Raw genomic sequence first — 12,220 nt, forward strand, 5'->3', positions numbered from 1 at the left:
GGTCATTATCTGGGTTTCCAAAATGCACTGCACTCTAGTTGCCAGATTTTGAATGCAGCTTTGGGTGTGAGTAGAGGATAAGCGAAGTCACATAAGAACAACTGGATCAGATCATGGTGTGTTACCTCCCAGCTAACGATGAACATGTGTCTTTTGCCATGATGGTGATGGGGGCCATTCCTCCATAGCTCAACTGGATTTTCTTCACCCGGTAACTGTCGGGCTGGAAAACAACCTTCATTCCACTGGTGACGATGGCGATATCATCCTCCCGTCGCGACGCTTGTTTGTAGGCAGAGAAATATTCCCACTGTCACATCAAGAAAGAATTAACTCTCCTTGATTGGGTATCAATAAAGTATCTAAGTTCCACAATCAAGAATTTGTCATTGACTGATGCACTCTGCATAGGCATCAGCTGAGATTACAAAGCTCTGTGTGACTAGAGCTTTGTTATGTCAGTCAGAGAGTAGCAGAGGATGACAAACTCATCCCACCAACTGCACTGTGCATGGGCAATAACTGACATTACAAAGCTCTGTAGTGAGCTTTGTTATGTCAGTCACTGTCTATGCAGAGCGCAGCAGAGGATGACAAACTCATCTCAACCACTGCACAGTCTGCATAGGGAGCAACAGTACTCAACCATGTGTCCTGCAGTGCAGCTCCCCGCCTCACCTCTCTCATGGAACTTTGTGACATGGACAAGCTGGAGGTGCTGTGCCACATTAAAAAAAAATATATATATATATATATATATATATATATATATATATATATATATATATACTAGCTGAAGAACCCGGCGCTGCCCGGGCATAGTAACTAACTGTGGTTAGTTATAGCAAATTATAATGATTATATATATATATCTGAGTGTAGAGCCCCACCCACTCCACATAGCCACATTCACTATAATATCCCACATCATCCCGTCAGCCAGAGCCACCGGACTACTACCCCTAATATCCCACATCGTCCCGTCAGCCAGAGCCACCGGACTACTATCCCTAATATCCCACATCGTCCCGTCAGCCAGAGCCACCGGACTACTACCCCTAATATCCCACATCATCCCGTCAGAGCCACCGGACTACTACCACTAATATCCCACATCATCCCGTCAGCCAGAGCCACCGGACTACTACCCCTAATATCCCACATCATCCCGTCAGCCAGAGCCACCGGACTACTACCCCTAATATCCCACATCATCCCGTCAGCCAGAGCCACCGGACTACTACCGCTAATATCCAACATCATCCCGTCAGCCAGAGCCACCGGACTACTACCCCTAATATCCCGCATCGTCCCGTCAGCCAGAGCCACCGGACTACTACCCCTAATATCCCACATCATCCCGTCAGCCAGAGCCACCGGACTACTACCCCTAATATCCCACATCATCCCGTCAGCCAGAGCCACCGGACTACTACCCCTAATATCCCACATCATCCCGTCAGCCAGAGCCACCGGACTACTACCCCTAATATCCCACATCATCCCGTCAGCCAGAGCCACCAGACTACTCCCCCTAATATCCCACATCATCCCGTCAGCCAGAGCCACCGGACTACTACCCCTAATATCCCACATCATCCCGTCAGTCAGAGAAACCGGACTACTACCCCTAATATCCCGCATCGTCCCGTCAGCCAGAGCCACCGGACTACTACCACTAATATCCCACATCATCCCATCAGCCAGAGCCACCGGACTACTACCCCTAATATCCCACATCATCCCATCAGCCAGAGCCACCGGACTACTACCCCTAATATCCCACATCATCCCGTCAGCTAGAGCCACCGGACTACTACCACTAATATCCCACATCATCCCGTCAGCCAGTCACCGGACTACTACCCCTAATATCCCACATCATCCCATCAGCCAGAGGCATCCGCATACATCCGCACGACCTGTGTACCCAATGTTAAAGGCCGCATGCAAAAGAATGCGGACGTGGGCAGAGCTGACCGGAGGAGGTGTGGCAGTGAGAGGAGCGTCATGGAGTTAGTCCGCAGCCCTCCGCAGCTCCTCCGTATGCAAATGTGAAACTAGCCTTAGGCCGGTTCCACACGTCAGTGTCTCCGGTACGTGTAGTGACAGTTTTCTCACGTACCGGAGACACTGACACCCGTAGACCCAGTCTAATGAATGTGTCTATGCAGTTGTCAGCGTGTTTTCATGGACCGTGTGTCCGTGTGCAAAACACGCTGACATGTCTGTTTTTGTGCGACAGCACGGATCACACGGACCTGTTGTGAGTTCATTTTCCCCTTCATCACTGAGGCCCGAGGAACTCCCTCCTCTGGTAAGGAAAGGTAGTGAGCCTGATTATAAGACTCCTGAGACTAATGATGATGACTGGCTGAGTGGAGTCACAGACTGGATATAAGGCTGCCTCGCCCATTCTGCCCTGCGGGTGATTTCTCTGTGGACTTCTTGGACACCAGTCTGATTCCTGCTCTCCTAAAGCTAAGTTTTTGCTTTGCCTGTGGCATTTGTGTTTTGTTTTTGCTTTTCTTGCTTTTCTGGATTCTGCCATTCCCTGCTGGGGTGAGCTGATTCCCCTTGTGCCTATAGCTCTGTCTTCAGTATATGCCTGAGTTCTGACATAGCTTTTTGAAGCCTAGCGTCTTCAGGGCTTTTTTCACTGTCAGTCAGTTGGCTCTTATTTTCATAGGGTTTTTCTCGGATTGCAGACAGCAGCCTTCCTGTCCTTTCCTATGTAGTTAGTTTGGGCCCCGTCTTTGCTCAGCCTATCTTTCTGTCTGTGTTTGTGTTTTCATCTTGCTTCACCGTCATTATTTGTGGGGAGCTGCCTATTGCTTTGGGGTCTGCTCTGGGGCAGTTTAGATTTCCCCTTTCTTTCTTTAGGCCTATTTATTTCTCCGGCTGTGATCGAGGGGTCTAGGGCATCGTAGGAACCCCCCACGGCTACTTCTAGTTGTGTTGATAAGTTCAGGGGTCTGCAATCCGATAGCTGCCAACTTCTCTGGTTTTCTGGACTTAGCTAGCATTTCTGTTTTTGCCTCCTACGGTGACTCAATCATAACAGAATCACCCGCCGTACCGCAGATCCTAGGGTACTCAATAGCAGGAAAGAATTGTAAAAAAAAAAAAAAAAAAAAAGGTGTGTATATTTTTTCCTCTATATCTCTGAGGCCGTAGGGGGAATTTTTTTTTTTCTCTCAATGGAGATAAAGCAATTGTCTGATCGTGTGGAGCAGCTCGCTGCGGAAGTGCGGGGAATTTCCGCCTACCTTGCTCATTCACATGCTGCTGAACCAAAGATTCCTACACCTGATGTATTTTTTGGGGATCGATCTAAATTTTTGAATTTCAAAAATAATTGTAAACTATTTTTTGCCTTGAAGCCTAACTCGTCAGGGAGCTCCACGCAGCAGGTTAAAATTGTCATCTCTTTGCTGCGTGGCGATCCCCAGGATTGGGCGTTTTCTTTGAAACCAGATGATCCTATTCTGACTAATGTGAAAGCATTCTTTCAAGCCTTGGGGTTGTTGTATGATGAACCTAATGCCATTGATCAGGCTGAAAAGACCCTGCTGGCATTGAACCAGGGTCGAGATTCTGCAGAATTGTACTGTCAAAAATTCCGAAAGTGGGCGGTACTTACTACCTGGAATGATAATGCCTTGGCTGCTCTCTTTCGGAAGGGTTTGTCAGAAGCCGTAAAAGATACTATGGTGGGATTTCCTGTTCCCTCTGGTCTGGACGATTCTATGTCATTAGCCATTCAGGTTGATCGGCGTTTGCGCGAACGCAAAACTGCACGAGAGGTGTTGCCAACTGTTGAACAAATGTCTGAACCTATGCAATGTGATAGAGTTTTGTCCAGAGAGCAGCGTCAAGAGTTCAGAAGGCGTAATAAGTTGTGTTTTTTCTGTGGAGATGCCTCGCATGTTATTTCTGTCTGTCCTAAACGAGAGAAACGCTTTGTACACACGTTTTCTGTTGGTGGTGTTCAACCTAAGTTTCTTCTTGCTATTACTCTGATCAGCTCCCTGTCCACATTTTCTGCCAAGGCTTTTGTGGATTCGGGGGCAGCCCTAAATCTAATGGACTTGGATTTTGCTAAACGTTGTGGATTTCCGATGACACCTCTGCAGACGCCCATCCCTTTGAGGGGGATTGATGCTACTCCTTTGGCTAAAAATAAACCTCAGTTTTGGACCCAGGTGGTAATGCGGGTCGCCCCAGACCATCAAGAAAATTGCAGGTTTTTGGTGTTGCATAATCTGCATGATACCATTGTTCTGGGGTTTCCCTGGTTACAAATTCATAATCCAGTTTTGGATTGGAAATCTGTGTCTGTGGTGAGTTGGGGTTGTCGGTGTGCCTTTAATGAGGCTCCGGTGTTTTCCACATCTCCTCAGTCGCATGATGTTCCTGATTATTTGGCGGACTTTTATGATGTATTTAGTGAGAATGAGTCTGCGTCTCTGCCTCCTCATAGGAGTTATGACTGTGCAATTGAGCTGAGCCCGGGGTGTAAATTTCCCAAGGGTCGGCTCTTCAATTTATCTGTACCCGAGCACGAGGCTATGCGATCCTATATTAAGGAGGCATTGGAGAAGGGTCATATTAGACCATCCTCTTCACCCTTGGGTGCCGGTTTTTTTTTTGTAGCCAAAAAGGATGGATCATTAAGACCTTGTATTGATTATCGTGCCCTCAACAAAATTACTGTTAAATATCAGTATCCGTTACCCCTGATTTCTGATCTATTCTCCAGAGTTAAAGGTGCTTGCTGGTTTACCAAGCTTGACCTCAGGGGGGCGTATAATCTTATTCGCATTAAGCATGGGGATGAATGGAAGACGGCGTTTAATACTCCGGAGGGACATTTCGAGTACCTGGTGATGCCTTTTGGGCTCACTAATGCCCCTTCTGTCTTCCAGTGTTTCATGAACGATATTTTCCGAGATTTTGTCGATAAATTTTTGATTATCTATCTGGATGATATTTTGATCTTCTCCAAGAATTGGGATTCTCATGTGGAACATATTCGGACTGTGTTCCGGATCTTGAGGGGGAATTCCCTGTATGTCAAAGGATCTAAATGCCTTTTTGGAGTACAGAGGATTTCTATTTTGGGATTTATTTTGTCTCCGTCAACTATTGAAATGGACCCAGCCAAGGTACAGGCCATTTATGATTGGGTTCAGCCCACTTCTTTGAAGGCCCTCCAGAAGTTTTTGGGTTTTGCTAATTTTTATCGGAAATTTATAGCAAACTTTTCTAGTATTGCCAAGCCATTAACTGATTTGACTAAGAAGGGTGCTGATGTGTTGAATTGGTCTCCGGAGGCTGTTTATTCCTTTCAGGAGCTGAAGCGAAGATTCACCTCCGCCCCGGTTTTGCGGCAACCTGATGTCTCTCTTCCGTTCCAGGTAGAGGTGGATGCTTCTGAGATTGGTGCAGGATCTGTTTTGTCCCAAAAGGATCCTGTAACATCTAAAATGAATCCCTGTGCTTTCTTTTCCCGAAAGTTCTCTTCATCTGAACGTAACTATGATGTGGGGAATCGGGAACTGTTGGCCATGAAATGGGCATTTGAGGAGTGGAGACATTGGTTGGAGGGAGCTAAGCATCAAGTCGTGGTCCTCACCGACCACAAGAATTTGATTTATCTAGAGTCGGCTAAGCGCTTGAATCCTAGACAGGCTAGGTGGGCCTTGTTTTTTACACGTTTTGATTTTGTGGTTTCTTTTCTTCCTGGAACTAAGAATGTCAAGGCAGACGCCCTCTCTAGGAGCTTCTTTGCTTATTCTCCTGTGGTGACCAAGCCTGCTACCATCTTAGGCGAAGGGGTAGTTTTTTCTGCCATCTCGCCCGATTTGAGACTTGCTCTGGAAGAGTTCCATGAGGACAAACCTGAGCGTTGTCCCAGTGGAAAGTTGTTTGTTCCTGACCAGTGGAAGAAGAGAGTGATGTCTGAAGTTCATTGCTCTGCTTTGGCTGGTCATCCAGGTATTTTTGGTACTAGAGATCTGGTGAGTCGGTCTTTTTGGTGGCCCTCCTTGTCTCGTGATGTCAGGAATTTTGTGCAGTCCTGTGGGACGTGCTCCCGGTCTAAATCATGTTCTCGCTCTAGTGGGTTGTTGATGCCTTTGCCTGTCCCCAAGAGGCCATGGACCCATATTTCAATGGATTTCATCTCTGATATGCCTGTCTCTCAAAGGATGACTGTTATTTGGGTGATTTGTGATAGGTTCTCTAAGATGGTTCATCTTGTACCACTCCCTAAGTTGCCATCTTCCTCTGAGTTGGTGCCCTTGTTTTTGCAACAGGTGGTTCGCTTGCACGGGATTCCTGAGAACATTGTATCTGACAGAGGAGTTCAGTTTGTGTCTAGATTTTGGAGAACTTTCTGTTCCAAGCTGGGAATTCAGTTGTCCTTCTCCTCTGCTTTTCACCCTCAGACCAATGGGCAGACAGAGAGAACAAACCAGACCTTGGAGTCATATTTGAGATGTTTTATTTCCGCTGATCAGGATGATTGGGTTTCATTTTTGCCCTTGGCCGAATTTGCTTTAAATAATAGAGCTAGTTCTGCCACTTTAATGTCACCTTTTTTTTGTAACTTTGGGTTTCATCCTCAATTTTCTTCAGGGCAGGTGGAGCCGTCTGCCTGCCCAAGTGTTGACACTGTGGTGGAGAGAATGCACCAGATCTGGGACCAAGTGGTGGATAAGTTATCTCTCTCCCAGGAAAAGGCCCAGCGGTTTTCCAACCGACATAGGACTATTGGTCCCCAGTTTAAGGTTGGTGATATGGTGTGGTTATCATCAAAAAATATTGCTATGAAGGTGGCTTCTCCTAAGTTTAAGCCTAGATTTATTGGACCTTACAAGATTTTGGAGATTATTAATCCGGTCTCTTTTCGTTTGGCTCTTCCTGTCACATTTAAAATCCATAATGTGTTCCATAAGTCTTTGTTGAAGAGGTTTGTTGAACCTGTTGTTCCGGGGGTGGCACCTCCTGACCCTGTATTGGTTGAAGGTAACGTGGAATATGTGGTAGAGAAAGTACTGGACTCTCGTCTGGCTAGACGGAGACTCCAGTATTTGGTTAAGTGGAAGGGTTATGGTCAGGAGGATAAAAGATTGGTGCATGCCTTTCATCGGGCACACCCTGATCGCCCTGGTGGCGTGGTTGAGGGTTCGGTGACCCCTCCTCAAGGGGGAGGTACTGTTGTGAGTTCATTTTCCCCTTCATCACTGAGGCCCGAGGAACTCCCTCCTCTGGTAAGGAAAGGTAGTGAGCCTGATTATCAGACACCTGAGACTAATGATGATGACTGGCTGAGTGGAGTCACAGACTGGATATAAGGCTGCCTCGCCCATTCTGCCCTGTGGGTGATTTCCCTGTGGACTTCTTGGACACCAGTCTGATTCCTGCTCTCCTAAAGCTAAGTTTTTGCTTTGCCTGTGGCATTTGTGTTTTGTTTTTGTTTTCCTTGCTTTTCTGGATTCTGCCATTCCCTGCTGGGGTGAGCTGATTCCCCTTGTGCCTATAGCTCTGTCTTCAGTATATGCCTGAGTTCTGACATAGCTTTTTGAAGCCTAGCGTCTTCAGGGCTTTTTTCACTGTCAGTCAGTTGGCTCTTATTTTCATAGGGTTTTTCCCGGATTGCAGACAGCAGCCTTCCTGTCCTTTCCTATGTAGTTAGTTTGGGCCCCGTCTTTGCTCAGCCTATCTTTCTGTCTGTGTTTGTGTTTTCATCTTGCTTCACCGTAATTATTTGTGGGGGGCTGCCTATTGCTTTGGGGTCTGCTCTGGGGCAGTTTAGATTTCCCCTTTCTTTCTTTAGGCCTATTTATTTCTCCGGCTGTGATCGAGGGGTCTAGGGCATCGTAGGAACCCCCCACGGCTACTTCTAGTTGTGTTGATAAGTTCAGGGGTCTGCAATCCGATAGCTGCCAACTTCTCTGGTTTTCTGGACTTAGCTAGCATTTATGTTTTTGCCTCCTACGGTGACTCAATCATAACACGGACCCATACGAGTCAATGGGTGCGTGTAAACACGTACCGCACACGGATCACGTCCGTGTGCGATCCGTGTGCATCAAAAGCTTTGTGAGTGAAACGTATCCACACGGACACTCGGATAGCTCCGGGACCGTTTTCTCCGGTACCGGAATTATCTGGACTTGTGAGACTGCCCTTAGGTCGCGCCAACGGTCCACTAGTTAGAGGCATTTTTCTTTACAAGAGTAAGATGCTCTATAGAGACCAAATTGTTTTTCCTATATAACAGTCCGACCTCCTATATGTCCCATTTTTTTCATGGGACTGCATTGTTAAGTGGACTTTGGAGCGGCGGAAAGGTGCCTCAAATATGGGTGTTCCATTGAGAAGGGATCAGACTTTTTTATTGAATATTTGTATTTACCTTAAAATCACAATTTCATAGTATTTGCTTTTATAATATCTAACTGTGTTGTTCCTCTGTTATTCCTCCTGGAAATGTATACATCACTTTACTCAGTCCTTATACGATCCAAACACTACTCACTCTGTATAGACGCTACTGACAAGGAGAATAGAACCACCCCGGCGTCAATTCACTGCTACATTTCCAGTAGGAACAACAGAGGAATTACACAATAGTTTGGCGGATACATATATTTACTGAAGCAACCACGGACAGATCCTCTTCACAGTCGTTTTTTCATAAAGGTCAAATTTACGTTAATCACCTTTTTGGAGAAAGGAATCTCGACAGATAGGAGAATTTCGTGTGGCTTTAATATTGTTTTCCTGTATCCAGTGAAGAAATTCTCGTCCATCTGCACGGTCCGCTCCTTTTCTGTAAAATGATTTGTGGACGGTCAGATAACGCTGGAAGCATCTGATCAGATGTGTAATAAAGAGACGTTATCCCCTATCTGCGGGGTCCGACCGCTGGGATCCACACTGATCGGCAGAAGGGGAACACGTCTCCCCTTATTCCTGACAGGCGCTCAAATATCTAAGGGGCTGCTGAAAAAAGCCAAGCGCAGCACTTGGTAGCCACATAGGGAATGAATGGACGGTCAGGCATGAGCACTACTGCTCCATCCTACATTATACAAACGTTATCAAACATTACCTAATGGGGTTGATGGAGATCTGACTTGTGTTTCACACATTGCTTCATTCACAGGTGCATCCAATGATCTCCATAATAAGATAGTATGAAGTGAGCTCCCCCTGGTGGTGGCTGCAGACAGGATCTTATCATGTATCTGTATACAGGGAGCTCCCCCTGGTGGTGGCTGCACACAGAATCTTATGTATCTCTGTATACAGGGAGCTCCCCCTGGTGGTGACTGCAGACAGGATCTTATCATGTATCTCTGTATACAGGGAGCTCCCCCTGGTGGTGGCTGCACACAGAATCTTATGTATCTCTGTATACAGGGAGCTCCCCCTGGTGGTGACTGCAGACAGGATCTTATCATGTATCTCTGTATACAGGGAGCTCCCCCTGGTGGTGGCTGCACACAGAATCTTATGTATCTCTGTATACAGGGAGCTCCCCCTGGTGGTGACTGCACACAATCTTATCATGTATCTCTGTATACCGGGAGCTCCCCCTAATGGTGGCTGCAGACAGAATCTTATCATGTATCTCTGTATACAGAGAGCTCCCCCTGGTGGTGACTGCACACAATCTTATCATGTATCTCTGTATACAGGGAGCTCCCCCTAGTGGTGGCTGCAGACAGAATCTTATCATGTATCTCTGTATACAGAGAGCTCCCCCTGGTGGTGACTGCACACAATCTTATCATGTATCTCTGTATACCGGGAGCTCCCCCTAATGGTGGCTGCAGACAGAATCTTATCATGTATCTCTGTATACAGAGAGCTCCCCCTGGTGGTGACTGCACACAATCTTATCATGTATCTCTGTATACAGGGAGCTCCCCCTAGTGGTGGCTGCAGACAGAATCTTATCATGTATCTCTGCATACAGGGAGCTCTCCCTAGTGGTGACTGCAGACAGGTTCTTATCATTTTTCTCTGTATACAGGGAGCCCCCCCCTAGTGGTGGCTGCAGACAGGATGTAATCATGTATCTCTGTATACAGGGAGCTCCCTCTAGAGGTGGCTGCAGACAGGATGTAATCATGTATCTCTGTATACAGGGAGCCCCCCCCTAGTGGTGGCTGCAGACAGGATGTAATCATGTATCTCTGTATATAGGGAGCTCCCTCTAGAGGTGGCTGCAGATAGCATCTTATCATGAATCTCTATATGCAGGGAGCTCCCCCTAGTGGTGACTGCAGACAGAATCGTATCATGTATCTCTGTATGCAGAGTGCTCCTCCTAGTGGTGACTGCAGACAGAATTGTTTCATGTATCTCTATGTAATCCCACAGTCGTCGCTAGTGGGAACTCACTACGTACAGTGTATCCAAAGAACTTAATAATTAGGCTCTATTAGTGAGCTCGCTCTAGTGGTGGCTGCAGGCAGAGTTGTTACAGGTTATACAATAAATTTCATCATCTTGGGATTGTAGGGGCCCACCATGCACATAGCACTCCCTGCGTCATATTTTAGTAGTACAATGTAAATGAGGTTGTGTCCATACTGTTATCCATGCTGCACTGTGACCATAAATTAGAGATCTCTTTTTCTTACCTTCGGAGATTATATGCAGTTTGCTGCCACTAGCCATGAAGACTGGATTCAGGTCAGATATGGGACTGGCTGTCATGATATTTCCACCAATGGCCTGGAAGAGTAGGAGATAGCAGGTAATTACAGCCTCGGACCTCCAAGTCCATTCCCCTATGGCTGTAGTTTGAGAATGATTTTAGAGTAGCGTTTATAGACACGGTATTAGTATATACGCTCATACATACAGTGGCTTTACATCATATTTATAGGTTGTAGTTTCTTCCAGATCACGGTCACTGAGGGGATCCAAGTGCCCATGTATGAAAAATGGCAACCGAGTACTGTAGGCGAAATTGCATCAGGACCTATCTAGGCCTGTCCTGTGTATACTCTGCCAGTCTACTAGAGATGTGCTGACAGGTACCAAGTAGTAGGCTGGCAGATTTTTGAATGCAGCTCTGGTTGTGAATGGAGAAGATCGACTGATCTAAGTTTTTGAAAGTCCAATCACATCATATTGGGGGACACACATACAGGGAGTCGTCCTTACAGCCACATTACGGATCTGTTGTCCTGCAAACCATCTCAGCTGCTCCAGCACCGCCCGGAACACTTCTGTCTTATATGGGGGAAGGTCTGATACCGCTTTGTGGAGGACATCACCAAGGGTGGCCAAAGTGCAGGCAGCTCCAAAACGGATCCCTAAGAACGGATGGATTGGCTGAATGATAGAGACACAATCGTAGGATCAGCTAATCGCTGATCGCCGCATCTCACCTTCTTCAGTCTGCTCAACTGCGTTTAATTCTGCAACCGAACTCGGGGCGATGATGACCGGGTACAACATGTTCTTAAATTTCATTTCAATACCTACAAAATGACAATGAGAAATAAGGAATCTTCAAAAAACAAAACAAAGTCTACATCAGTTATATAAGTATGCAAGACAAAAGCCAACCTGCTGACAGTCTCTATGATTTACAGTTACATAGGTTGAAAACAGATCTCGCTCCATCAAGCTCAACCTTTCTGTAACAATTGTGCAATTTGCCACTAAATTATCCATAACCCACAATGTTATGTGTAGTGAGAAAATCAATAATTACAGGTTTATCTACATTTATACAGTACAGACCAAAAGTTTGGACACACCTTCTCATTCAAAGAGTTTTCTTTATTTTCATGACTATGAAAATTGTAGATTCACTCTGAAGGCATCAAAACTATGAATTACCACATGTGGAATTATAGAATTAACAAAAAAGTGTGAAACAACTGAAAATATGTCTTATATTCTAGGTTCTTCAAAGTAGCCACCTTTTGCTTTGATTACTGCTTTGCACACTCTTGGCATTCTCTTGATGAGCTTCAAGAGGTAGTCACCGGAAATGGTTTTCACTTCACATGTGTGCCCTGTCAGGTTTAATAAGTGGGATTTCTTGCCTTATAAATGGGGTTGGGACCATCAGTTGTGTTGTGCAGAAGTCTGGTGGATACACAGCTGATAGTCCTACTGAATAGACTGTTAGAATTTGTATTATGGCAAGAAAAAAGCAGCTAAGCAAAGAAAAACGAGT

At 46.0% G+C, this 12,220-nt stretch overlaps 1 protein-coding gene across 2 annotated transcripts in view; it reads right to left on the bottom strand.

Annotated features, from left to right (window-relative positions):
• Window positions 1-12,220, bottom strand: part of XDH (xanthine dehydrogenase) — a 71,200-nt gene that overhangs the window by 31,559 nt on the left and 27,421 nt on the right. For both annotated transcript variants that reach the window (XM_073556365.1, XM_073556366.1), the window contains 5 exons: window positions 11,421-11,513; window positions 11,194-11,345; window positions 10,665-10,758; window positions 8,733-8,842; window positions 126-310 (listed from right to left, as the gene is read on the bottom strand). In XM_073556365.1, coding sequence (XP_073412466.1) covers window positions 126-310; window positions 8,733-8,842; window positions 10,665-10,758; window positions 11,194-11,345; window positions 11,421-11,513 — 634 coding nt within the window. The remainder of the gene's footprint in view (window positions 1-125; window positions 311-8,732; window positions 8,843-10,664; window positions 10,759-11,193; window positions 11,346-11,420; window positions 11,514-12,220) is intronic.

The sequence above is a fragment of the Dendrobates tinctorius genome, unplaced genomic scaffold (assembly GCF_039654945.1).
Source record: "Dendrobates tinctorius isolate UK_male_01 unplaced genomic scaffold, ASM3965494v1 ptg000232l, whole genome shotgun sequence".
Taxonomy (NCBI): domain Eukaryota; kingdom Metazoa; phylum Chordata; class Amphibia; order Anura; family Dendrobatidae; genus Dendrobates; species Dendrobates tinctorius.